This window comes from Cervus canadensis, chromosome 21 (genome assembly GCF_019320065.1).
Source record: "Cervus canadensis isolate Bull #8, Minnesota chromosome 21, ASM1932006v1, whole genome shotgun sequence".
NCBI classification, from domain to species: Eukaryota; Metazoa; Chordata; class Mammalia; order Artiodactyla; family Cervidae; genus Cervus; species Cervus canadensis.
In genome coordinates, this window is record NC_057406.1 from 7349514 (window position 1) to 7374705 (window position 25192).

Consider the following 25192-nt stretch of genomic DNA (forward strand, 5'->3'; position numbering starts at 1 on the left):
TCCAAGGTGAGCAGGAGGCCAAGGCTGCCTCAGGCTCTGTCTGGTCCTGGGTCTCACAGTCCTCCTTGCGTCTGGCTCCCCATGCTGCCAAGAGTGCCCCGGGGCCTCGCTGTCTCCAGAGCACAGGGAGTGCCCTGTGGGCACAGCTCATGCCATCTCTGCTCCCAGGCACGCGGGGAATGACTGCCTGGCTGGCACCTCCACACTGGAGAATCTGGTGGGGAGCCCAGCGGCCAGGCTCAGATGCAGCATCTGAGTCAGACCTCCAGAAGGTCAAGGTCAAGGGATCCGGCTGGGACTCTCCCCCTGTCCTCCCATCCCACGTGTGTCCGTAGGCCACTGTGTGAGGGGTGGTATGTAGGTGTGGGAGTGTGTGGTGGATGTTGGGGGGGGTGTGCACATGTGTACACACACATGGCCCCATGCTAGCACAGTGAGGCAGGGTCTGACCTGGTCCTCTCCACTGTGGAGTCCTCTCTGCCTGGGCTTCTTAAAGACTCTCATCCCTGTGACCAACATGTAGTGGGGGATCCATAAGGTTGCAGGGATGAGTGGCTGGCTTGGCAGGGGCTGGGGTGCCCACTGCCCCACACAGCACCATTTGTAGCCCCCCGGGCTGCAGACTCAGTGGACACCGAGGGTTGGCCCTTGTGGAGCTGGGCATCCCACCTGTATTTGCTGTGACCCTTTGGCCATGATCATTCAGTCATTCAACAAATGTCTTCTCAGCACCTGCTGCGCCTGCCCAATGCTGCTCTGCCTGCTGTGATGAGCAGACATATCCCCTCATGGGCCCCGAGGACCTGCAGCGGCTCCCCAACCCTGCCCTGGAAAGACGCACGAGGCCCAGCCCTACCCCGGGCACTGCACTCCTTTATGCCAGCCACACACCCACCCGGGGACCTGGGCACCAGTGTCTTCTCCACTTTACAGAGGGAACCTAAGGCCAGGACATGATGCCATTTCCTCTAGGTCATGCCACCCGTGACAGCAGGAGACCCTCCAGTCTCCAAAACTATGAGTAATAAGTTTCTTATTTGTAAGTCACCCAGTACCTGGCCTTTTTTAAAATTTTGTCATACCACGTGGCATGTAGGATCTTAGTTCCCTGACCAGGGATGGAACCTGGGGCCCCAGCAATAAGACTGCTAAGTCCTAGCCAGGGGACCACCAGGAAATTCCCAGCATCCTGTTACAGTGGCCTGAACAGACTAGGACATTCCCTTAATTTAATTGTTTTTAAGGACCCAGTATGCACCAGGCCTAGCAATTGTGATTACAAACCATCCCAAGTGCTACACAGGCAGATCCACATGTGCCTTGCCTGCAGCCTGGCAGGCCCCCAAGGGCGAGGACACGCCTGACTCAGCTCTGGCCCAGCAGCAGTCCAGGGCCCAGAAGGGGTTCCCTGGGAGTCTGTGGAGTGAATGAATGAATGAGCTGTCCTACCGTGTGACACTGGCCAAGTCCCCTCGTCACTCTTGTGCTCACTTTCCCCCTTGTGTACAACAAGGAGGCGGGACGCCAGCCACGGTCAGCTCTTCCAGCCGTCCCCTTCCCCAAGCCCTCCTGAGCAGTTCCTGTGTGGTGGGTGGTGGGGGGTCTGATGTGTGCAGGGCCCTACCATGCCCCATAGACAAGGCCTGGTGGTCTGATCTCAACTGCCTTTCTTCCTCAGTCCTACTCCCACTCTTCTTGTTGCCATTGGCTTCTTTCTCGGGGTCCACGAGTGAGGGTACCCCCGATGGTCCCCCTGCAGTGACCTAAACCTGACTCTAAGGTGCAGGGACCACTCGCAGCACCGGAGCCACACTCCACCCCCCTACTCTGCCCCTGTGGTCCCAGGAGGCCCCTCCTGGAAGGGGGAGGTGCTCTGAGTCTCTGGGCTGCTCTCAAGAGCCTGGTTCAGGCCCAAGCTGTCATCACCTCTCTTCAAGAGGCAGGAGACTGGCTGCAGCGTGAGAATGGGGACAGATTGAGCCCAACCCTTCAGTGTGATGCCTCTGGCTCTGCTGCTTGAGGTCGTTTATATCCGAGAACAAACCCAAAGCTCTTATGATGGATGAACCAAGATAGGCTGGTCCTGGGCAGGGGGTGGGGTGAGGGGTGGTGGTACAGGTTGGGGGGACCTGCTCGGGGTCCTGCCCCATCCTACCTGATCTGCCACACCAGCCGCAGTGCCATTACTGAGCAGAGAAAAGGTTTCCAATTCCTGCCAGAGATTGGAGAGAGATGGGAAGAGATGGTGATTCTGCAAAGGTGCCCAGGGTCCCACCAGCTGGGGCTGCAAAGGAGCCCCAACCAGGCAGGTGGGGTCTGCAGTGCCCCCCCAAGCTCCCTGCCCCCAGGCTTGCAGGGAGTCACCTGCCCTGTCTCTCTGAGTCCCATTTGGGTGTTTTCTTCCTGCAACCATGACCAGGGCAGAGGACTTCTAGGTACACACTTCTGTGGGTGCCCGGCACAGTCTCAAACACTCTCTCCCTGTGATCCTCCCATGAGTCCTCTATTGTTGTTGTTGTTGTTTACTTGCTAAGTTGTGTCTGACTCTTTGTGACCCCATGGACTGCAGCACACCAGGCTTCCCTGCCCTTCACTATCTCCCAGAGTTTGCTTAAACTTGAGTCCAATGAGTTGGTAATGCCATCCAACCATTTCATCCTCTGTCACCCTCTTCTCCTCCTGCCCCCGATCTCTCCCAGCATTCGGGTCTTTCCAAGGAGTCGGCGCTTCACATCAGGTGGCCAAAGTTCTGGAGTCAGCTTCAGCATCGCTGAGCCCTCTAAGAGGGGATACGATTATCCCCACATCCCAGATGTGGAAAAGACGGGGGAGAGAGGAACTAACTTGCTCCAGGTCACAGCAGAGACTCTAGAGCTGTACCCTCTGCTGCATGTGGTTTCCTGGCCCAAAGTAGGAGCCAAATGAATACACACGGATGTGAACGAGCCAAATAGATACCGACAATTCAAACATGTACCACACGGGGGTTATCTGAGAACAGGAGGCTGAAGGACACCAGTGTCAACTGACGCCATCTCTGGGGTGTTAAGGTCGGCCAGGGCAGGGGACGGAGTGGGCTTTAACAGCTGGTGTCTAAGGCGAGCTGGGAGCTTTGGCTGTTCTTTCCTCTTCCAAGAGGCTCTGGAAGTTGTCCCAGGGCTTTCAGCCAACAGACAGGGAAGATTACCTGCTGTCACCCACTCTGTCCTGGCCTGGCCCCAGCCCCCCTCACCTACATCTCTCAAAGCTGCCTGACCCCCCTCTACATGTCTCCCAAACCCCAGCCCCACCCAAGCCCCAGTGCCCAGGGCCCACCTACCTGGGGCCTCTTATATGCCTTCCGAACTCGAAGCCCAAGCTTCTGAGCCAGCTCCTGACCAAGCTGAGTTACACTTTCATCCTGAGAAGGCAAGACACAGGGTAAGTGTGGGTTAGTTTGCTCTGACTTGCGAAGTTGTGCTCCAAATGCTTGTGCAGCCCAGCAAGGGGGGACAGGGTCCCCATTATCCAAGGTTATGGATAAGGAAGCGAGATCCTGGGAGGGGACGCTAGCTGCCCAGGTCACATGGCCAGTGCGTGGGGGGCTGGGGCCAGGAACCCGTGCTTCTACTGTTCCCTTTATTGTGGGGAGTAGAAAGGAATACGTTTTGGGTTTCATTTCAATATTATCTTTTTGTTTCCACAATTCATCAAGTAACAGTCACTGCAGAAAGCAGAAATGTCAGAGAGGGAGCAAGGACTCCCCTGGACCATCACCCTAGACTCCCACCCAACCCAGAGGGAGCTTAGCCAACAAGGGTGCTGTGTGTTCCTACAGATCTCAGCTAGGGACTCACACACACGTGGATGACAAAGGATGTTTAGTTTCGCTTTGTGGGGATTTTCTCTTTCTTTTTGTATATAAGTGAGATTATATTATACCTATTGCTTGTTCTACAATGGGCTTCTTTTATCAAACAATGTCTTGGAACTCTCTGCAAGTGAGGACAAACAGATGGAGCATGGGCACCAAGGAATGAGGCTGGGTGAAGTCTAGAAGGTGCCTGGCCCACGGTTGTGCTCAGTAATGGCACCCAGCATTCCTTCCACCCTCCCAGTCTGTACCACCATCTGTGTGCCAGGCACAAGCTGGAGGCCAGGGACACCAGTCACAGAGCAGGCGGGGCCCAGGCCTCCCAGAAGCTCCAGTCCAGTGGGGAGGCCAGTCAGGAAACAGAGAAACAGCGACTGCAGTCCTGGCTTCAGATGGGCAGTGGGGACGCTGTGCGTTCATCCACCCCCCACCTCACTGACAACTCCTAGAGCCCAGGGTCTGGGTCACCTCTGGTCCTGACGCCCAGCGCAGAGCAGGGCCTGGTCAGTGTTTGCCCGGGAAAACAGGGGAATTCCCTGACTCAAAGGCAGAAGTCCTGTGTGGGTACGTCCCTCCAGGGAGCTGCCAGCCCTCACAGGTCTGGCTCCCTGGCCTGTACAGAGAGGTGAGAGCCACCCTCTCCTCTTGTAAGAGGGCAGGCCCGGGACCCAGATATGGACCTGCTGCAGATGCTGAAGAACTCGGTGGAGGTCGGGGACTAGGTCATAAGAGAGCTTCTCAATGGTAGAATAAACTGAATTGGAGAAGCAAGAATAATAAACAGAAAGTGTAACAACAGTGAATGTTCTGAACTCTTACTGTATCCAGCCACTGTGCCCATGCCCTGTATGACTTTCTGATTCCATCCTCAGCATGGCCCCATGGTGCATGGTATACCATCACCCCCGCTTCATGTCATCGCCCCCACTTTACAGGGGTGCAAACCAAGACTCAGAGGGGCTAAGCCCTGTGTCCAATGGCACAGAGCTTGTAGATAGGAGACCCAAGATTATAACCCAAACCCAGACCAGTTCTCTGGCACTGACATTCCTGATCACCCTGCCTATAGCCTCGCCTCTGCTCTGCACACTCAAATCTTTCTTGCTTCTTCCAGCCTCAATCAAGCCCTGCCTCCTCCAGGGAGCCCTCCAGGATCTGGACCACTCCTGAGAGCTCTCTCAGTCCTTCCTGGGCAGCTTTTACCCTTTTCCAAGCCCTTTCACACCCGCAGTTCCAGAGACAAAGTGGGAAGGGCACTACATAGACAAGGAGCTGATCTGCAGAGAGGGGAGGAGGGGCTTCACCAGGATCATGGCTCCGTGCAGCCAGGCCTAGACCTCAGGGCTGTCTCCACGTGTCTCCCTCCAGACCGTGGGTCCCTGAAAGGCACAGATCTGGACACTCTGTGGGTGCTTCGTAAACATTTGTTAAGTTGATGGATAAATGGGGAGGGGACATGTGCCTAGCTGTGCATGAGCTGGGGCAAGCAAGACCTTCGACTGGATTTTCCCATTGACCTTCCCCACCTAATGATACCCTGGACGTCAGGATCCCGCACACATGGCACCCCATTAGATGCTCCCCGCAGCCCTGGACTCTCAGAGACTGGTGGAGATTAACAGTCAGATTGCTCAGGCTTCCCTGGTAGCTCAGTGCCAATGCAGGAGACGTGGGTTCAGTCCCTGATCCGGGAAGATCCGACATGCCCCGGGGCAGCTGAGCCCATGAGCCACGACTACTGAGCCTGTGTTCTAGAGCCTGTGCTCCCAACTTGAGTAGCCCCAACTTGCCGCAACTAGGAAAGCCTACTCAGCAACGAAGACCCAGCGCAGCCAAAAACAAATAAAAGTGAAAGTGAAAGTCGCTCAGTCCTGTCCCAGTCTTTGTGACCCCACGGACTCTACAGTCCTTGGAATTCTCTAGGCCAGAATACTGGAGTGGGTAGCTGTTCCCTTCTCCAGGGCATCTTCCCAACCCAGAGATTGAACCCAGGTCTCCGGCATTGCAGGCAGATTCTTTACCAGCTGAGCCATGAGGGAAGCCCCCCAAAATTACATATATATACACAAAAGGAATCAGACTACTGGGTTCAAGTCTTGACCCTCCCACCCCTCACTGGGATCTTCAGTAAGTTCCCTCCTCTCCATGCCTCTGTCTCCTCATCTTTAAAATGGGGATAATGATAGTGTCTATCTCACAGGACTCTCTCAAGGGTTAGGTAAGTTAATACACAGTATATGTTTAGCAGTGCCTGGTGTTAATATCAGCATTTCAGTGGAGGAAAGCAAGGCTCAGAGGGGTGAGGCGCTTGGGCCCAGAGAGGACAGGGAGCCTGGCCTCCGCGAGCAAGGCAGCACTCACGTGGGGCAGGGCCAGGGAGCAGCGGCTGCTGCACGCGTAGGCCTCCTTGTGGCGCCCCAGCTCGGTCAGGGCCCGCGCCTTGCGGAACAGCGCCCGGATGTTCTCGCTGTCCAAGCCCAGCGCCTTCTCGCTGTCCTCCAGCGCCTTCTCGTACAGGCCCTGCCAGAGAGGAGCAGGGGGCCGCCCGTCAGCCTGAGACCCTCCCTCCCCCAGCCTCCTGCCTGCACCGGGACAGAGGACCAACCTCCTCCCTTCCTCGCAGACGGGGCGGGGGCGAGGGCTCCAGGAAACAGCTCTGGTGTTCAGTCCCAATCCAGGGCGTTTGTGTGTCCAGCCAAGGAGCACTGGCAGGACATGGAGGGGAAGGGCCTTCGAATTCTACAGTCATGAGCCCGGCCACTCAGAAGATCACGGACTGTGAGTAACAAAGCCATCTCCAGAGGAGGCGACACCAGGAAGGTGGCTCAACACACAGAACATAATGTGAACAGACATCTGCTAGACCCGTTCATCCAGACCCGACTCCCCTAACCATAACCATTGGCAGAGCCCACTGCAGAGCCCCATAGGTTCTGGGGGATGACTGAAGCCCTGAGCGAGGACAGGGAAGAGGAGAAGGCTGGAGCTGCAAGAATGAGGGAAAGACAGAACCTGAAGTCTGGAGAAAGGAGGAAGGTAGGGAAGGATGAGGACGGGGTTTGCAGAAAGAGACGGTGATAAGGACGGCGGTCCTCAGCCCTGATGGCCCACAGACTCCTGCCAGGGTCCAGGCCATCCCCCGAGAACCTAACTTAACTCATCTGGGGCAGGGCTTGGGCTCCATATCATGACACCACTTTTTATTATGTATTAGTCCTTTAAAAGCTCTCCAGGTGAGTCCATTGTGCGCTGGGGTTGAGAGCCCTGGGAGGAGAGGGCGGGGGCGAGGGACATGAAGGCTGAGGGGGCATGGGGGCATCTGGGTGGGACCAGGCGGTGGGGGGAGCTCACCATGGTGAAGTAGCAGGCGGCCCGGTTGACGTGGAGCTTACACAGCAGTTCCCGGGGCAGGGCCACCTGGTCGGAGGCAGCGTAGTCGGCCACGTTCAGCCCCTCCATGTACTGCACCAGCGCCTGCTTGTAGTCCTTCTCCCGGAACAGGTCATTGCCCTCAGCGAACAGGTTCTGCACCAGCTTGAGCAGAAAGGCCTGCCGGGGCAGGGTGTGAGGATTGGGGTACTCAGGGGGTCTTTTGCACCCAGCTCTGGCCCTGCCACCCAAGTCCCGTGTCCCCCACAGGGGACACCCTGCCCTTTGCCTTCCCCCAGCCCAGCCCCTGATGCTCACCTCATATTCTTCTTGCTTTAAGGGTAGGGTCGACCTATGGGAAAAGGAGAAGGACACAAGGTCTGGGTGGGCCCAGGGTTCTCAGCCTCCCGGAGGCCCAGGAGCCAGAGCCACAGGTTAGAGACTGTGCCTGGGAGCTGGTTCCCCCAGCTCAGATCTCAGATATCACCTTGTGGATTGGGATGAGGGGACAGTAGTTTTGTTTTTTTTTTCCCCTAAATCAACACCATGCTGGCCCTCTCTTTCCTACAAAAGGATGGTGGAAGGTCCTGCCCCAGGGCCCGGCAGCCAGGCTTTCCCAGGTGCTGCTGCTGTTGTTCCATTGCTAAGTCATGTCCGACTCTTTGGTAGCCCCATGGACTGTAGCACACCAGGCTTCTCTGTCGTCCTCTATCTCCCCGCACTTGCTCAAATTCATGTCCACTGAGTCGATGATGCTATCTAACCATCTCATCCGCTGCCACCCCCTTCTCCTGTTGCCTTCACTCTTTCTCAGCATCAGGGTCTTTCCCAATGAGTCGGCTCTTTGCATCAGGTGGCCAAAGTATTGGAGCTTCAGCTTCAGCATCTGTCCTTCCAATGAATATTCAGGGTTGATTTCCTTTGGGATTGACTGGTTGGATCTCCTTGCAGTCCAAGGGACTCACAAGAGTCTTCTTCATCACCACAATTTGAAAGCATCAATTCTTCGGCACTCAGCCTTCTTTATGGTCCAATTCTCACACCCACACATGACTACTGGAAAAACCATAACTTTGACTGTACAGACCTTTCCGGATGCACATTTCTGAGAAGGAGCTCTGGCTGGCTGTCCTCTGCCTAAGAAACCAGTTCCTGGAAATGGTCCCTGGGACCATGTCCCCCCAAACCAAACTTGCAACTTCAGATTCATGGGCAGCACCCAAAGTCTACCTCGGGGGTCATTTGTTTTGGGAGTCGCTGCACTTTTTCTGTCCCTGCCCACGAGACACAGATGACCCCAGCCAATGCCCAGCATGTAGAACCTAACCCTTCCTGCCAGACTCAGCAAAGTAGGTGGGTCCTTAGGCACCCTCTCCTGTCTGTGAGCCGCGGAAACAATGCCAGCTCAGAACAGCTGAGCCCAGAAGAAAGTGCGAAAGAAAGGGAGGGAGGGGAAGGGCCCTCAGGGAGAAAGGAGAAAGAAAGCAAGAGCCCAAGGCACATTTGTGAGCCTGCAAGGCAGCACTGGAAGGGAAGCTGGGGTTTGTCTTCTGGTCTGTCATGTCACAGAGGGGAAATCAGACATTCAGAGAGGGGCAGTGACAGGCCCAAGGTCACACAGCAGGTCCAAGCCAGGGCCAGAGAGCAAGGCTGGGGCTCGTTCTATTGCCTGGAGCCACTGTGAACACCTGGGCAAAAAAGAACAGCTTAGAGACTTCCCTGGTGGCCCAGATGGTAAAGAATCCGCCTGCCAATGCAGGAGATGTGGGTTTGAACCCTGGGTTGGGAAGATCCCCTGGAGAAGGAAATGGCAACACACTCCAGTATTCTTGCCTAGAGAAATCCATGGACAGAGAAGCCTGGTGGTCTATAGTCATGGGGTCGCAAAGAGTTGGACACGACTGAGGGACTAACCCAGGGATCTCCTTGGTAGTCCAGTGGTTAAGACTCTGTGTTTCCAATGCAGGGGGCACGGGTTCAACTCCTGGTTGGGCAAGTATGTCACATGTCATGGAGCAGTCAAAAAAAAAAAAAAAGGCAGCCTAAGCTGGTGAGTGAAAAGTGGTGAGCGGAGACCCCGGAGGTCCCCTGAGGAGGGGGAGGTGTCCCTGACTGTGACGGTGGGGCCGGCCACCCACCCTCCCACTCGCCACCCACCATCAGAAACCAGGGCCTGTCCCTCCTCGCTCAGCCCTGGCCGCCCGCCACTCTCCTCCTAACTCATCTTTCACCTCCAGCCTCTCTTCCTCCACCCTCAGCTTCATCTTCAATAGGTCACCTTCCTCCACCCTGTCCTCAAGGTCACCTTATCCTGGTGTTTAAGGCTCTACACAAGCCTGTCACCCACCTGTCCGCATCACTTCACGGCTCCTGCGGTGCTCGGCGCCCAGCTAAGCACACGAAGTCGGCACGTGAGGAAACAGCGATTTTTAAAGGAGCAGGCCTGACTGTGTATCCTGTAGTCCCTCAGGAGACCAACGTGTGGTTTCCTGGGAGGGTGTCCCACTGCTAAACCTCCTCAGAGCTCCCCTTTGGGAAGGGGAAGGAGGACACACAGCCAACATTCACCCCCAAGTGCGACGATCCGGAGTGGAAAGGGGCATTCTCTCCGTTTCGCAGACACTGTGACCACAGGAAGCAGGGGCACCAGGATGGGGGTTGAAACCTGGATCTTGGAGGTCCAGTTCCGCAGAAATCAGTGACTAGAAGATAGATTCTTACGAGACAGGATCCCCAAGGCCTGCCTTGCTCTCCAGAATGGCCTCTGAGCAAAACTGGGGCATTTGACCAAGATCAACACTCTCCCCCAGATGGAAGACGAGCCCCCTGTGAAAAAGGGTGAGGCCACAGCTCTGAGCTGGCAGAAGCCAGGAAAAGTGGCCGTTTTGCAAGTTGAGGAAGGAGAACGTGTTGTGAGAATATAAACACACAGCAGATCATGTGTATGTGTGTCTGTGTGTGGAAAAACACCCAGCCTGTGCCTAAAAGGCAGGTCGTGCTTTGCAGGTCTGCGTGAGCACAAAATCAGGGAGTATATAAGGGTTTGTGGGGCTTTTCCGGAGGCTCAGGGGTAAAGAATCTGCCTGCAGTGCAGGAGACACAGGAGACACAAGTTTGATCCCTGGGTCAGGAAGATCCTCTGGAAGAAGAAATGGCAACCCATTCCAGTATTCTTGCCTGGAAAATTCTATGGACAGAGGAACCTGGCAGACTAACAGTCCACGGGGTCGCAAGAGTCGGACACAACTGAGCTACTAAACAACAACAGCAATGAGGGTTTGTATGTGCAAACTCCAGTTTTGTAGGGAGTCATATTTAAGAACACAAAATGAGACACAAAGAATTGCTAGACAGTCTTTCAGGGTTTTGGAAAGAACTCTTGCAAATGAGGGACAGGAGCTTACGCTTCATCAGAGTCACGATAAACATGCCTGTGAGGGTCCATTTCAGAGAGAGAAGAATTAATAAAAATATTTTGTGTGTAAAGAAAAAGATGAAAAAACCAACACGGCTTATGGGTACCAGGGGCAAATAATGGAAAGAAATTTGGGTTTTGGAGTCCACGAGACCCAGGTTAGAATTCCGTCACTTAGTAGCTGTGTGACTGTAAACCAGTTTCTTAACCTCTCTGAGCCTCAGCTTTCTCATCTGCAAAATGGAGATAAAACCACCTGCTTAACCATTGTGAAGATGAGAGAGACGACGGATGTGAAGGGCCCAGCATGGAATAGAAAGACGTGCTCAGCAAGCAAAGACTACTGACTTATTATGGGATGTGCACAGACAAGCAAGAGAATTAACAGGAAGCGTAGGAGCATGCGTGGAGGGGGAAGGTAAAACGATACGCTGGACGAGACCAGAGGGTGGCCAGGGTCAGGTCAGGAAGCGTGTGTGTGCCTGGAGATCACGGCTCAGGGTTAGGAGCACCCCTGGCCCCTGCCCCGCCAGCCCTTCCTTCTCACTCCCAACACACAGGGCAGCCTGAACAGCAAAAGCTCAGTAAGCGAGGAGAGGGAACCCTGGAGAAGACGTGCTCTGGGATGTCCCAGAGGACCGCACCCTGCCACCCCCGACCCCCGCCGCCCCAAACACACACTCACTGAATGAACTGCAGCCCCTTCTCGATGTCCGCCTTCCGCCTCTGCCTCTCCATCAGTCTCTGCAGAGAGAACGCCATCCATCAGGAAGTCAGCGGGGCCGTTCACCGTCCACACCCACCTCCCTACCGTGCGCTCCCTCACTCCCTGCTCACCCCATCTCATGGGGTGTCGGGGTGTCCCTGAGGGCGGTGACCCGTCTCGGGGCCCACACAGACCTCCAGCACACAGCTCTCCCTCCACACCTGCACCCCCACTGGACCCTAAGTTTGGACAACACCTTCGATGGGCAGGGGGGTTCATGAAGGCCACCTGCCCTTCCCCACACATGGCTGGGGCTGCCAAACTGCACAGGACACCCTCAAGTTCAAGGGAAAAGTCTTGCTTTACCAGCAAGCACAGTTTAGGGAGAAGAAACACAGAAAATGCCAGCATGGCCCTGACTATAGCTACAATGTAGCATCACACGTGAGCCAGGCACTCTGTATCAGGCTCTCACTGAATCCGCCAGGAGGTGGGTATCTATTTTTTTTTTTTTTTTTTGCAGTATCATGTGCCATATGGGATCTTGGTTCCTTGACCAGGGATTGAACTTATGCCCCCAGCATTGGAAGTACGGAGTCTTAACCACCGGACCACTAGGGAAGTCTCGAGGTGGGTGTCATTTTGTCCCCATTTTACCAGGAAACTGAAGCTCAGGGAGCCCCCATCATAAGCTAGCTGGCCTCCACCACACCAGGCTGTGGTGGCTTGGTACCCACACCATCTCAGCAAGGTGGCGTGAATTCCCCACCTTATGGATGAGGGGAGACCGAGGCTCAGGGAGGCTGAGGGGTGGCCTGAGGCCACACAGCAAGTGAACGGCGCTGAATTCATGCAGGGATCTGCTCCAGAGATGAAGAGAGTGAAAACGGAAGGCGGGGGTGCTTCAGGAGAAGGGAGGCACAGGCAGAGCAGCTAGGGGCCTGGTACCTCCAGGGTGAGGCCCCCCCAACCCCCGGGAGCTGGAAGCTCCTGGCCAGATCCAAACAGCCGGCCGGGCTCCTCCTCCATGCCACCTCGGAGCTCAGCTGATCCCGTCCAGTGCCAGTGACAGCCCCGAGGGGGCCAGGCCTACCCCGGGGAGAGACGGAGTCTGGGGCACTCACTGCCCCGCTGGACAGCACTTTCCACCCCAGCCACTCCCAGGCTCTTTCCAGGTTCTGCCCATCAAACCATTACTGTGAAAGGATTCAGGCAAGGCTGGGGGATGGGACAGCCGGGGACTGCTGGACCCCTCCGGCTTCATATCTCAGCCCCGCACAACATCTTCAGAGGGCTGATATGCAGCCACAGGGAGAGAGGCCTCACTGCCTCACTGGCAAAGAGGTCTAAGAAAGTATAAAAAACACCTAATTACCTTGGAGAGGCAGCAAGTGTACCAAATTGATACTCTCTAAAAATTCTCTGCTTCCTTGTTCTTTATTCCCCATCCTGGGTTCGACCACCTTGTCCTCACATAAGGTAAGCGGGCAGGGGGTCACTATCCCCATTTTCCAGATGAGAAAAATGGGACACAAAGAAATGAAGTTTCTTTCCCAAGGTCACTTAACCAGTGAGCGGGCAAACCAGGCTGGAACCCAGCTCGTCAGAGGCCACAGCCCTCGCCACACCCCGAGCCGCGAGATGCCGTGCGGCCCAGGTCGGGCAGGGTGGCCCTGAGGCTCCAAGGAGAGGGGTGGGAGTATTAAGAGCGAGGGGCTCAGCCCACGGGAACCTCGCTCCTCCCGCCGGTCCTTCCCAGGAGGGCTGGAGCCATGCCGCATCTTCAGGCTCCCAGAGCAGCACTGCTCACACCCGTTCCCCACCCCAGGCAGGACCGGGGCCACGGGCAAGCATTCACTATGCGTCTGCTGGCCCTGCCAGGGCCTTGGGCCAGCGCTCTGGACTCAGACCCGGGTGTGAGGGCCAGCATTTGCACACCACATGACTCTGGATCTTGGTCATGTGCCTGACGGACGGGGAAAGTGGGGCTGATGGCGCTCCCGACGCGCTGGCTGTCATGGGTTCAGAAGATGACACGTGCGGAAGGCCTGGCTCGGAACGACAGTCCAACAACCGTGCGAGTGTGTGCCATCCACTCCCTCTTGCCAAAGACGCTGCACATGTTTGCTGGGATGGACCCAACCGCGGAGACCCTGTTCTCTTTCAGGAGGCGGGCAGCAGTGGCCCCAGGCTGCCCGCGCCTCCCCGAGCAGGCCTCCTGGTTGGCCTCCTGGCCCTCGGCGTCCCTGTCTGTGATACAAGCACTCATCCTCCTTAACACCCACGCCCCATATCAGGGCTCCAGCCAGACGGCCTGGGGGGTTTCCCGCCTCCAGGCTTTTGCCTTTGCTGTTCCTTCCGCCTATGCTGCCATGCTTCTCCATCCATCCTTGTTAATGAAACTCCATCCATCCTTCCAAGCCTGGTTCCTCCCTGGAGCCACTCCTACTCTCTCCAACAGCACCATCACACACTCAGTTACCCTGTTTCCTGGGAACCTGGGGTCAGACCCTACCTTGCCCTGGAAGAGAGGCTCATTGGGTGGAAAGACAACAGCGCAGCCCACCGCTGGCCAGGGAGCTGGGGGAAAGTGTGGGGTGGGAGGGAAGAAGGACCCGACAGGCCTGGACCACCAGCAACCCAGGTGTGGCCAGAGTGACTACCCCCAAAGCTGCCACGCCCATGGCCACCACACCCATGGTCTCCCCATCTGTCCCTCCCCACCACCTGGGGTGTCGTCTGCCCCCACTTCCTCAGTGCCATCACAGGGGTCTCTCAAACCACAAATCAGACCCCATCCTCCCCAGCCGAGAGCCTCTCTTGACCTTTGCTGGTCAATTTCCCCACACCAGTGCACGCCTCATGGGAACACATGCCCTATTGCTCCCCGACTCCGACCCCCCTGGGCCCCATTCAGCCCACGGTCTTCTCAGAAAACCTCGGGGGTCACAGACACGTCTCTGAGTCAGTTCTCTAGGCCCTGAGGTCTGAACAGACTTAACAGAAACAAATGCTGCCTGTAAGCATACTGTGGTAATTCCTGACAAATCTGAACCTCATGCCAGGGAGTAAACATTCTCTTTATTCTCTGCCCCAGGCAGTATGAAGGCTCCACAGCCAGTGGGCATGAATGTGTTTCTCTGACCACCAAAATCCCAAAGCAGGAGTGCAGCCACACACGTAGGCTATGCAGAGGGGTTCCGATCCCCTCTGAGCGGCAGTTTCCTGCCGTGTAAATCGGAGATTACAGCTAGTGCCCACCGACAGGACTTAATACATAGAAGGCACTCATTTCAGGGCCTGGTACACAGCAGACAATAAATGACGACTGTTAGGTCAGAATTCCTATGCTGAATATTCAAGTCAACATGTGCTGTATGTCCATTATGTGCAGATGAGAAGAGGAGCTTTTGAAGAGCCACTAGCCACCTGTGATCAGCTGGAGAAATGCCGTCCTGTTGCAGGCCTGTTGAGGATTCAGCAATGAACAAAGGTGACAAAGTCTCCCCTCCTTAATAGAGCACATGTTCTGGGGGAGGAAGGACACAACGTTTCGATTTAGGGGGCTTGGTAATCCAGTGGCTAAGACTTCCAACGCAGGGGGCCTGGTTCAATCCCTGGTCAGGGAACTAGATCCGACATGCTACAGTGAAGATCGAAGATCCTGAGTACCGTACCCAATGAAAGACTCAGTTCAGTTCAGTTCAGTTCAGTCGCTCAGTCGTGTCTGACTCTTTGGGACCCCATGAATCGCAGCATGCCAGGCCTCCCTGTCCATCACAAACTCCCGGAGTTTACTGAAAGACTCAGTGCACCCAAATAAATTAATAAATATTTTTTAAAAATCAAAGGAACAAATAGATTTAAATTGTAATAATGGACAGAATAAGGAGATAGGGTGACAGGATGCTATAATTCTATCGGGGACTCGGGAACAGAGACCTCAATGACCAGAGGGTACAAATCATTGTGAATGTTTGGGGAAAAGTGCTGAGGCAAAAGGAACAGTGAGTGCAAAGGTCCTGAGATAGAGACTGGTTGGCATATCTGAGGAGGAACAGGAAGGCCAGTGTGGATGGACTGGGGTGGGTATTGGGGAGCATGGTGAGGAGGAAGGCTCTCCCCTACATGAAAATGTGTTGTCATTAAACAAATGAGATTTACTTAAATTTCACTATGACCCCATCAGGCAGGAAAATAGTGCTTCCAAGAGGCTAGGGAAGTTGTTCATGACCATGTAGGGATGGTGGGGCCTGGGTCAAAAGGCCTGGAGAGATGGGCCTCAGACAGCCTCCATAACAAATGCCAGGTGAGCAAAGACACACACTGCCCCCCCAGCCCCAGGAGGCACCGAACGCCCCACATGCCTCCCATTTCCTCAGTTTCCCTCCCTTGGGAAGAACATTTTTACAGGTGGTTGTTATGAATTAAATGTTTGTGTCCCCGGGCAAATGCATATGTTGAAGCCCTAAGTGTGACTGTACTTGGAGATGCAGCCTCTGAGGAAGGAATTCAGGTTTCATGTAGTCACGAGCAGAGGGTTCTGATCCAGTGTTTTGTTCTGGCAGACTGTCTAGACGAATATAGATTTTGGTACTGTGAAGTGGAGTGTTGCTATAACAAACACTAAACATATGGATGCGGCTTTGGAGCCAGATGATGAGTAGAGACTGAAAAGGTTTTGAGGTACATGCTACAAAAACCCCTAGACTGCCATGAAAGGACTGCTGGTAAAAATGTGTATCTGCTCAATCGCTCAGTTGTGTCTGACTCTTTACAACCCCACGGACTGTAGCCCACCAGGCTCCTCTGTCCATGGGATTCTCCACGCAAGAATACTGGAGTGGGTTGCCATGCCCTCTTCCAGGGGATCTTCCCGGCCCAGGGATCGAACCATAGTCTCCTGCCTCTCCAGTGGTAAAAAACATGGACACAAAAGGTAATTCTGGTAAGATCTCAGGTGAAAATGAAGGATAAGTTACCTGAAACTGAAGGAAAGGTGATCCTTGTTAAAAAGTGACAAAGTACTTGGCTGAACTGTGTTCCAGTGTTTGGTGGAGGGTAAACTTTGCAAGCGATCAAACTGGGTATTTAGCAGAGGAGTACAGAAGCAGTGGCCCGGGTCTAAGCTGAGTCTAAGCCAAGTATAGACGTGTTGGCACGGGTCCTCCTTACTGCTTTTGCTAAAATGCAGAGAAGAGAGATGAATTGAAGAAGGGATTGTTTAACAAAAGGAATCAGAAGTATCCATATCTATACCCATAATGTATCCATACATATTGCAAAAAAAAAATGAGGAGTGTTCTGAAAAGCACACCAGAACAACTGTTTGGTGTGTGGCTGAACAACTGTTTGGTAAGGAGATTAGTACGGATCAAACCAGCCATCAGCAGAAATCAGAAACAGAGATGGGATTATAGCAGGAGAAATAATGTCAGTCTGAACTGAAGGGGACAGAGAAAACTGAATGACAGAATGAAGGAAGGCTGTCATTAAAAAGAAGGAAACAATTCCATTTGCAGCAACATGGACGGACCTAGAGACTGTCATCCTGAGTGGAGTAAGTCAGACAGAGGAGAAACATTGTATGACATCCCTTATATGTGGGATCTAAAAAGAAATGATACAAATGAACTCACAAAACAGAAAGAGACTCACAGACTTAGAAAAGGAACTTATGGTTGCCAGAGGGGAAGGGATAGGTAGGGACTTCGCCAAGGTCATGTACATACTGCTCTATTTAAAATGGATCACCAACAAGGACCTACTGTATAGCACATGGAACTCTGCTCAATGGTATGCTCCAGCCTGGATGGCAGGGGGTTTGGGGGAGAAAGGATACATGTGTGTGTGTGTGGTTGACTGCCTTCACTCTTCACCTGACACTACCACAACATTGTTAATAGGCTATACCCCAATACAAAATAAAAAGCTTAAAGTTTGGGAGAAAAAAAGATCATTTTTCTTCTTGAGCTTAAAAGAAAAAAGAGTAAAGAGAAGGCTGTAGGACTTCCGAAGTTCTACAGGACAGGACAACAGAGCTACTTGGCTACAAACATGCTCTATCCTTTAAAAAAAAGGAAATATAACCCTAAGGTGATTCAGGGATCATCAGGGCTGCCTGCTCCATTTCAAAGGGTGGGGCCACTGCTTCCTTTTCTACAAACCCAGTCTTGGGAGGCAAAGTGCTGGCAGAGCTGTGGGGGTGATGCTGCGCCCCAGAGGCCCAGGAAGGAGGAACATCAAACCAAAGATGCTTCTCAGGCTTTAAAATCGAATGGAATTTGCCCCACTGGGCTTTGTACATACTTGGAACCTGTGACCTCTTTCTTCTTTCCCATGAATCCCTTTGAGAAGGAGACTGTGTCCCATGCCCGTCCCACCACTGTGCTTTGAAAGCTTGTAACTTGTCTGGTTTCACAGGTTCACAGCTAGAGAGGAATTCTGCTTCAGGATGAATCATCCTTCTCCTCTCAACCATATCTGATTCAGATGAGACTCTGGACTTGAGAGTTGATGCAGGAACGAGTTGATAGTTTGGGGGTTACTGCGATGGAATGAATCTATTTTGCATGTGATGAAACCATGAATTTTGGGGGAGTGGGAAGAGTAGAATCTATAGACTGAATGTTTGTGTCCCCCACAAACCACATGTTGGAAGCTCTAACCACCAATGTGACTGTTAGGAAATAGGGCCTCAAAGGAGGTCATTAAGGTTAAATGAGACTATAAGGGTAGGGTCCTGATCTGATAGGATTGATTTCTTTATTAGAAGAGACACCATACAGTTCTCCCTTCCTCTCCCTACAGGCAGGCATCACCAAGAAAAGGCCAGATGAGGCCAGTGAGAAGGCAGCTAGCCGTCTGGAAAAAGGAAGAGAGCTCTCAGTAGAAACCAAATCCACCAGCACCTTGATCTGGGTCATCTACGCTCCAGAACTGTGAGAAAATAAATGTCTGCTGTTTAAGCCGCCCAGTCTGTAATATTTTGTTGTAGCAGCCAGAGCAGACCAGACAGTGGTTAAAAGGTTCTCAGCTAAAGAGGAAGTGAGCTCCTCCACGGTGAGGGTCAGGCACAACTCAGAGAGGGCACTTGGTGGAAGAGCAAGGAGCACATAAGCCAAATAAATCTTGTTTCTTTCTAAAGAAAAAAGCCCAAGGAGAAAACCAAGGCCCCGATCCCCCCGGAATCCCACCACCAGACAGGGTGGTCCCCTCCCCCCAGCTCTGGGTCCAAATTCTTGTAATTTAGGAATTCCAAGCGGGACCTGACTCAAATGAGCTTGTCTCAGAAATAACAGCTGTGAATTAAAAGAGCCAACAGAAAATTATTCCATCAATATGTCAGCGTGGTATGTGACCTCACACCCAGGGGCATGCTGGTTCAAATCCAAGATCTGCTCCCTATTAACTGCATATAAGCTGCTTAATTTCTCAGTGTCTCACTTCCCTCGCCCCTAAAACAGCAATAGTATCTACTGTCAGGGGTTGTTGTGCAAGTTCAATGAGATGTTTGACACAAGATACGCATTTAATATCAACTATTTTTATTCTATAATCATGATTACTTAAAAAGAGGAGCAAAGAACATAAAACAGGAAATTCACAGGAAACATAATTCATTAAGGAAAGATACTCAGGGGACTTTCCTGGTGGTCCAGTGGTTAAGAATCCATCAGTCCATGTAGGGGACACAGGTTTGATCCCTGATCCGGCAAGATTCCACATTCCTTGGGGCAGCTAAACCCATGTGCCACAACTACTGAGCGTGTGCTCTAGAGTCAGGGAACCATAACTACTGAAGCCCAAGCGCCCTAACGCCTGTGCTCAGCAACAAGAGAAGCCATCACAATAAGAAGCCTGCACACTGCAACTACAGAGTCACGACTAGAGAAAAGCCCTCACGGCAACAAAGACCCAGCACAATCAAAAAATAAATAAATAAATAAGAGTATTAAAAGATAATAAAAAAAATCAGATGGGCAAAGAATATAAACAGGAAATTCACAGGAACATAACCCATCAAGAAAGGATACTCAGAGGACTTCCCTAGTGGTTCAGTGGTTAAGAATCCACCTGCCAATGTAGAAGACACGGGTTCTATCCCTGGTCTGAGAAGATCCCACATGCCCCGGGGCAACTAAGCCCATGCACCATAATTATTGAGCCCTAGAGCCCTGCGCGGAGAAGGCAATGGCAACCCACTCCAGTACTCTTGCCTGGAAAATCCCATGGGTGGAGAAGCCTGGTGGGCTGCCATCTATGGGGTCGCACAGAGTCGGACACAACTGAAGCGACTTAGCAGCAGCAGCAGCAGCAGAGCCCTGCGCTCCACAAGAGAAGCCACTGCAATGAGAAGCCTGTTCTCTGCAACTAGAGAAAGCCCATGCACTGCAGTGAAGACTCAGCACAGCCAAAATAAATAAATAAAATTTAAAGAAAAAAAAAACACATTAAAACAACAAGACAACTCTTTTCACCTATAAGGCTAATGAAAGAAGAGAGCCTGGTCAATGAGGTGGAGGAAAGAGCACTCTCCAACACGTCAACACACTCAGCCTGTGAACTGGTGAGGTCTCTGTGAAGCAACACCTACCAAAATGAACAAGCTGCCTACCCAGCAGCCAGCATCACTTCCTGTCTGCACACAGCCGCAGGTGAACCTGCACTGGGCTAAACCAATCATAATGGTTCTTTTCCTTACCAGTGATTGGCTTGGGCAAGGGCATGTGACATCATCCCAGCCAATGGGAAGGAGGGGAAATCAGCCAAGGGGCTTCTGGGAAAGATTTCCTTCACACTTAAAATGGGACTGCACCTAGAGGGGAGGGAGATGGGAGGGAGGGTTCAAAAAGGAGGGGATATATGTATACCTATGGCTGATTCATGTTGAGGTTTGACGGAAAACAAAATTCTGTAAAGCAATTAACCTTCAATTAAAAAAAAATTTTTTTTTAAACTTAAAAAAAATAAAATAAAATGGGACTGCAGTGATAATCCCCTTTTCTGGTGCTGTATACCAGAGTGTAGTTACGAAGATGGCAGAGCAGACAGACAGACTGAAGGTGTTTGATGACATGTCTGACAATAAACTAACTCACCTTGGAACTGCTCCACCTCATTTGTCACTTGAGATAATAATAAACTCCATTTTGAGGAAAGAATTGTTACTTGCAGCCAAACCCCTTCCAGATGAGAAAATGTCCTTTCCTTTCCAACCAGAAATTTCTCTTAACAAGAATTTAACCTACCAAAATCCTTGTTCAGTTCAGTTCAGTTCAGTCACTTAGTCGTGTCCGACTCTTTGCGACCCCATGAATCACAGCTCGCCAGGCCTCCCTGTCCATCACCAACTCCTGGAGTTTACTCAAACTCATGTCCATCAAGTTGGTGATGCCATCTAGCCATCTCATCCTCTGTCGTCCCCTTCTCCTCCTGCCCCCAATCCCTCCCAGCATCAGGGTCTTTTCAAATGGGTCAGTTCTTCATATCAGGTGGCCAAAGTATTGGAGTTTCAGCTTCAGCATCAGTCCTTCCAATGAATATTCAGGACTGATCTCCTTTAGGATGGACTGGTTAGATCTCCTTGCAGTCCAAGGGACTCTCAAGAGTCTTCTCCAGCACCACAGTTCAAAAGCATCAATTCTTCGGCACTCAGCTTTTTTTATAGTCCAACTCTCACATCCATACATGACCACTGGAAAAACCATAACCTTGACTAGACAGACCTTTGTTGGCAAAGTAATGTCTCTGCTTTTTAATATGCTATCTAGGTTGGTCATAACTTTCCTTCCAAGGAGTAAGCGTCTTTTAATTTCATGGCTGCAACCACCATCTGCAGTGATTTTAGAGCCCCCCAAAATAAAGTCTGACACTGTTTCCACTGTTTCCCCATCTATTTCCCTTGAAGTAATGGGACCAGATGCCATGATCTTAGTTTTCTGAATGTTAAGCTTTAAGCCAACTTTTTCACTCTCCTCTTTCACTTTCATCAAGAGGCTCTTTAGCTCCTCTTCACTTTCTGCCATAAGGGTGGTGTCATCTGCATATCTGAGGTTATTGATATTTCTCCCGGCAATCTTGATTCCAGCCTGTGCTTCCTCCAGCCCAGCATTTCTCATGAGGTATTCTGCATATAAGTTAAATAAGCAGGGTGACAATATACAGCCTTGATGTACTCCTTTTCCTATTTAGAACCAGTTTGTTGTTCCATGTCCAGTTCTAACTGTTGCTTCCTGACCTGCATACAGGTATCTCAAGAGGCAGGTCAGGTGGTCTAGTAATCCCATCTCTTTGAGAATTTTCCACAGTTTATTGTGATCCACACAGTCCTTGTAAAAGCCCGCAAATTATATTTGTACAGGGATATACTTTTTTAAAGAGTAAAAACCTAGAAGCAACCTTAATGTCCATCAGTAAAGAACTGGCTTAATCAAACCACTACATTATGGAATACAAGCAGCTATTTAATCTATAGGTATTGTCATGGAGATGCCTCTGTACATGGTTGAGAAAGGAAAAAAAGAAACAGATTTTAGAACATTTGGGTTTGTATGATTACATCTGTGTGTAATGTGTGTTTATATAAAGAAGGCGTTTGAGAGAATATTCTCCAGTTTCACTGGTTCTTTCTGGGAACTAGGATCTGCCAAGAGGCAAGAGCACACAACCACGTTCCCTTCTGCTTTAAATGCCTCCGCGGGCTTTGGACGTTTTGCAAGGAGAAAGTATTCGCCTTGTAATCTAAAATACAAACTGAGATGACTGACTTGAGGCCAGCAGTAGGACAGGGGCCAAATGGGAACCAGTAGCCTGATTTTAAACCCAGTGCCCTGGGACTGCCAAAATGTCCATGGACATTTTTCCTAAGAAAAAGACCAAACCATTGACCTGGGAACCACAAAGGAAACACGATATTTTCTCACTCTGGAGAAGGGTTTGACGATGACAGAATTTTAGAGACTCAGATCTTCATCAGACCAGGCCAGGACTATGCCAGGTTCTCCAAAATCTCAACGTCTGGCCCATATTTGACATAGAGCAAGTGTTCGGGAAATGGTGGTTTAGATGAAAAAGAAATGGATGAATGAGTATCAATTCATTCAACCCAAGCATTACACAGATAAGAATGAATGAGTGTTGAATAAATGAGTGAAAAAACTGATACCAAGATAAATTCACAATCAGGTAATAATATTAATATTTCCTGAGTGATTACAATGTTCCAGGGACTGTCATGATCCCTATACACATAATATCTTTCTTTTTTTTTGTTTTTTTTAATATTTATTTTTAATTGGATGATAATTGCTTTAAAATATTGTGTTGGTTTCTGCCATCCATCAGCATGAATCAGTCATAGGTATACATATGTCCCCTCCCTTTTGAGTCTCCCTCCCACCCTCCCTTGTAGTTCAGTCAGTAAAGAATCTGCCTGCAGTGCCGGAGACCCAGGTTTGATCCCTGGGTTGGGAAGATCCCCTGGAGAAGGAAATGGCAACCCACTCCAGTATCCTTGCCTGGAAAATCTCATGGACAGAGGAGCCTGGTGGGCTGCAGTCCATGGAGTCACAAAGAATCGGGCACAACTGAGCGACTAACACTTACTTACCCACCTCCCACCCCACATAATACCTTTCTTAAGACTTGCATAATCCTATGACATCGGGACTACTATCATTCCCAATTTGTGGAGGAGCAGGGGGCACAGAGACGTTAAGTGACTTACCCAAGGTCACACAGCTGGAACTAGGCAGAGCTGGGATTCAAACCCTAGCAGCCTGGCCCCCGAGCCCACGCACGTGGCCATTTCCTTTAGTGTCACCCATTAAGCAAAGAGACCTAGCTCCAGGAGCCTCCGTCTGTCATCACGCTCAAGTCTTCCCCACCCCTCAAAATAATTCCCTCCTCAGATCCCAAATCCCCTTCTGGCGAGCACAACCTTGATTCCCTTTCTTGGTCACATTCTGTGAAAGAGTTGTCTATGCTGTCTCCACGTCCACACTTCCCACTCCACTCCCCAACTCATGACAAGCCCACGCTCACTCCACTGAGGGTGCTTGCCAAGGGGCCTCCCCGTCCCAGGGACCTCCTACCTGCTGAGTCCAGGAGGGGCCAGTTTCTTCCCGGCCTTTTCTAGGACTGCGGTTGCATCTGCTGGTCCTTGTCCTCCTCTGCCCAGGTCTTCCGCTTCAGGGACAGTGCTCTTGGTCTCCTCACTCCACCTGCTCCCCCCAGATGAGCTCTTGCATTTCATGATCTCATGAGTCATGTCGATGACTCACAAATCTATTCCTCCCACCAGGCTCACCCCCTCCCCAATATTTCAGATTCACATCTTTTACCTTGTGGGAAATGCTACCCAGATGCCCAATACCCAGGCTGCTTATGACCTCTGTACCTTTCCTAATCCCAAACTCTCTACCTGGAATGCCCTCCCCCTCCCCATCTGCACCCCCAGCCAACTGCCCACTCATTCTTTAAGGCATCCAGTATGGATGCCTCCGTGTCCAGAAAAATCCTCCTTGGTGCCCATTTCAGTTGAGCTGAGTGTCCTTCTGACTCAATACATTCCAGACTTAACTCAGCAGCTTCTCCCCTAATCCTGCCCTTCCTCCATCATTCTTCAACTCTAGTCATAGATCCAACCATCATCCTGCTCTCGGTCAATCTCCAATTCCAGCTTTACCTCTGAAATGCGTGTCCACGCTTCTCCCATCATCTCCACAAGCAGGCCCTCCATCACCTCTGACCACTGTGTTCCCTGCAATCTGCTGCCATTTGCTGGTCAGGGATCTCTGTCTAACTCACATGTCAGCATCACTCCCTTGCTCAAAACCCAGATGCGTGCACACACCCACATGAATGTAGGTTTAAAAAAAGATGAGGACGTCCCTAGTGCTCCAGTGGCTAGGATTCGACCCTTGCAATGCAGGGGGCCCAGGTTCAATCCCTGGTCAGGGAACTAGATCCCATATGCCACAACTAAGAGTTTGCATGTCACAAGTGTGTGAAGCTCCTGAGCACCGAGCGCCATACAACTAAGACCCATCGCAGCCAAATAAATAATAAATTAATTTTTTTTTAAAAAAGGTGAAACGTGAATAAACTCTGTGGTCCAGTAATGTACCAATGTCATTTTTCTGGTTTTGATTTTGGCTGTATATCACCATCAAGGGAAGCAGAGTAAAGGGAACCCTTTGTTACCATTTTTGCAACTTCCTGTGAATAAAAAGTTAAAAACAAACAAAACCTTCCATGACACCCACTGCCAGGAGGACAAAGGCCAGGCTGTTCATCAGGGCACACAGTGCCCGTGGCCCGGTATGGAATGTGACATTCCAGCAACTCTGGACCATGCAGCTTCCTGTTCAAGCTGCCCGCTCTTTCTAGAACAACCCTGATTAATGCCCAGTGTTTCTCAAAGCTCAGCTGAGGTGGCTTTTCTACCAGGAAGGCTGCCTGCCACAAAGTCCACCCTAGCACAGCCCCCCAAGCTCACAAGCACGGCAGCGATCCTAGTTAACTGAAAGTGTGTGTTCATGTTGCCATTCTCTCCCTAAACTAGGTGCTCCTTGAAGGAAGAAGCTGTATCTGCTTTATCTCTGAGCAGCACAGAAAAATATGCTCTGAGTGTCTCATGAAACCTGGAATAAAAGTGAAGATGCAGAGTTCAGTCATCAGTTATTGAGCACTTTCTCTTACCAGATATTATTCTGAGTTGTTTGTTCAGTTGCTAAGTCCTGTCTGACTCCTTAGCAACCCCATGGGTTGGAGCCTGCCAGGCTCCTCTGTCCATGGGTTTTCCCAGGCAAGAATAATGGAGTGGGTTGCCATTTCCTTCTCTAGG

The 25192-nt window shown here is 51.6% G+C and overlaps 1 protein-coding gene and 1 long non-coding RNA gene across 8 annotated transcripts in view; one reads left to right on the forward strand and one right to left on the reverse strand.

The window, feature by feature from the left end:
* The window catches only part of ZC3H7B (zinc finger CCCH-type containing 7B), a 58795-nt gene that overhangs the window by 24136 nt on the left and 9467 nt on the right, over positions 1-25192 (reverse strand). For 5 of the 7 annotated variants that reach the window (XM_043440275.1, XM_043440277.1, XM_043440271.1 and 2 more), the window contains exons 2-7: positions 11323-11381; positions 7541-7574; positions 7205-7402; positions 6215-6373; positions 3320-3400; positions 2156-2212 (exon numbers count right to left, since the gene is read on the reverse strand). In XM_043440275.1, the coding sequence (XP_043296210.1) occupies positions 2156-2212; positions 3320-3400; positions 6215-6373; positions 7205-7402; positions 7541-7574; positions 11323-11375 (582 nt within the window). In that variant the 5' untranslated portion in view covers positions 11376-11381. Of the gene's footprint in view, positions 1-2155; positions 2213-3319; positions 3401-6214; positions 6374-7204; positions 7403-7540; positions 7575-11322; positions 11382-16325; positions 16527-23438; positions 23568-25192 lie in introns of all 7 variants that reach the window. The other 2 variants (XM_043440272.1, XM_043440273.1) reach the window with 2 other exon arrangements.
* On the forward strand, positions 11913-18259 carry LOC122423329. Its single transcript, XR_006264127.1, has 3 exons — positions 11913-11973; positions 14738-14836; positions 18154-18259. It is a non-coding gene; the product is annotated as an uncharacterized LOC122423329 (long non-coding RNA).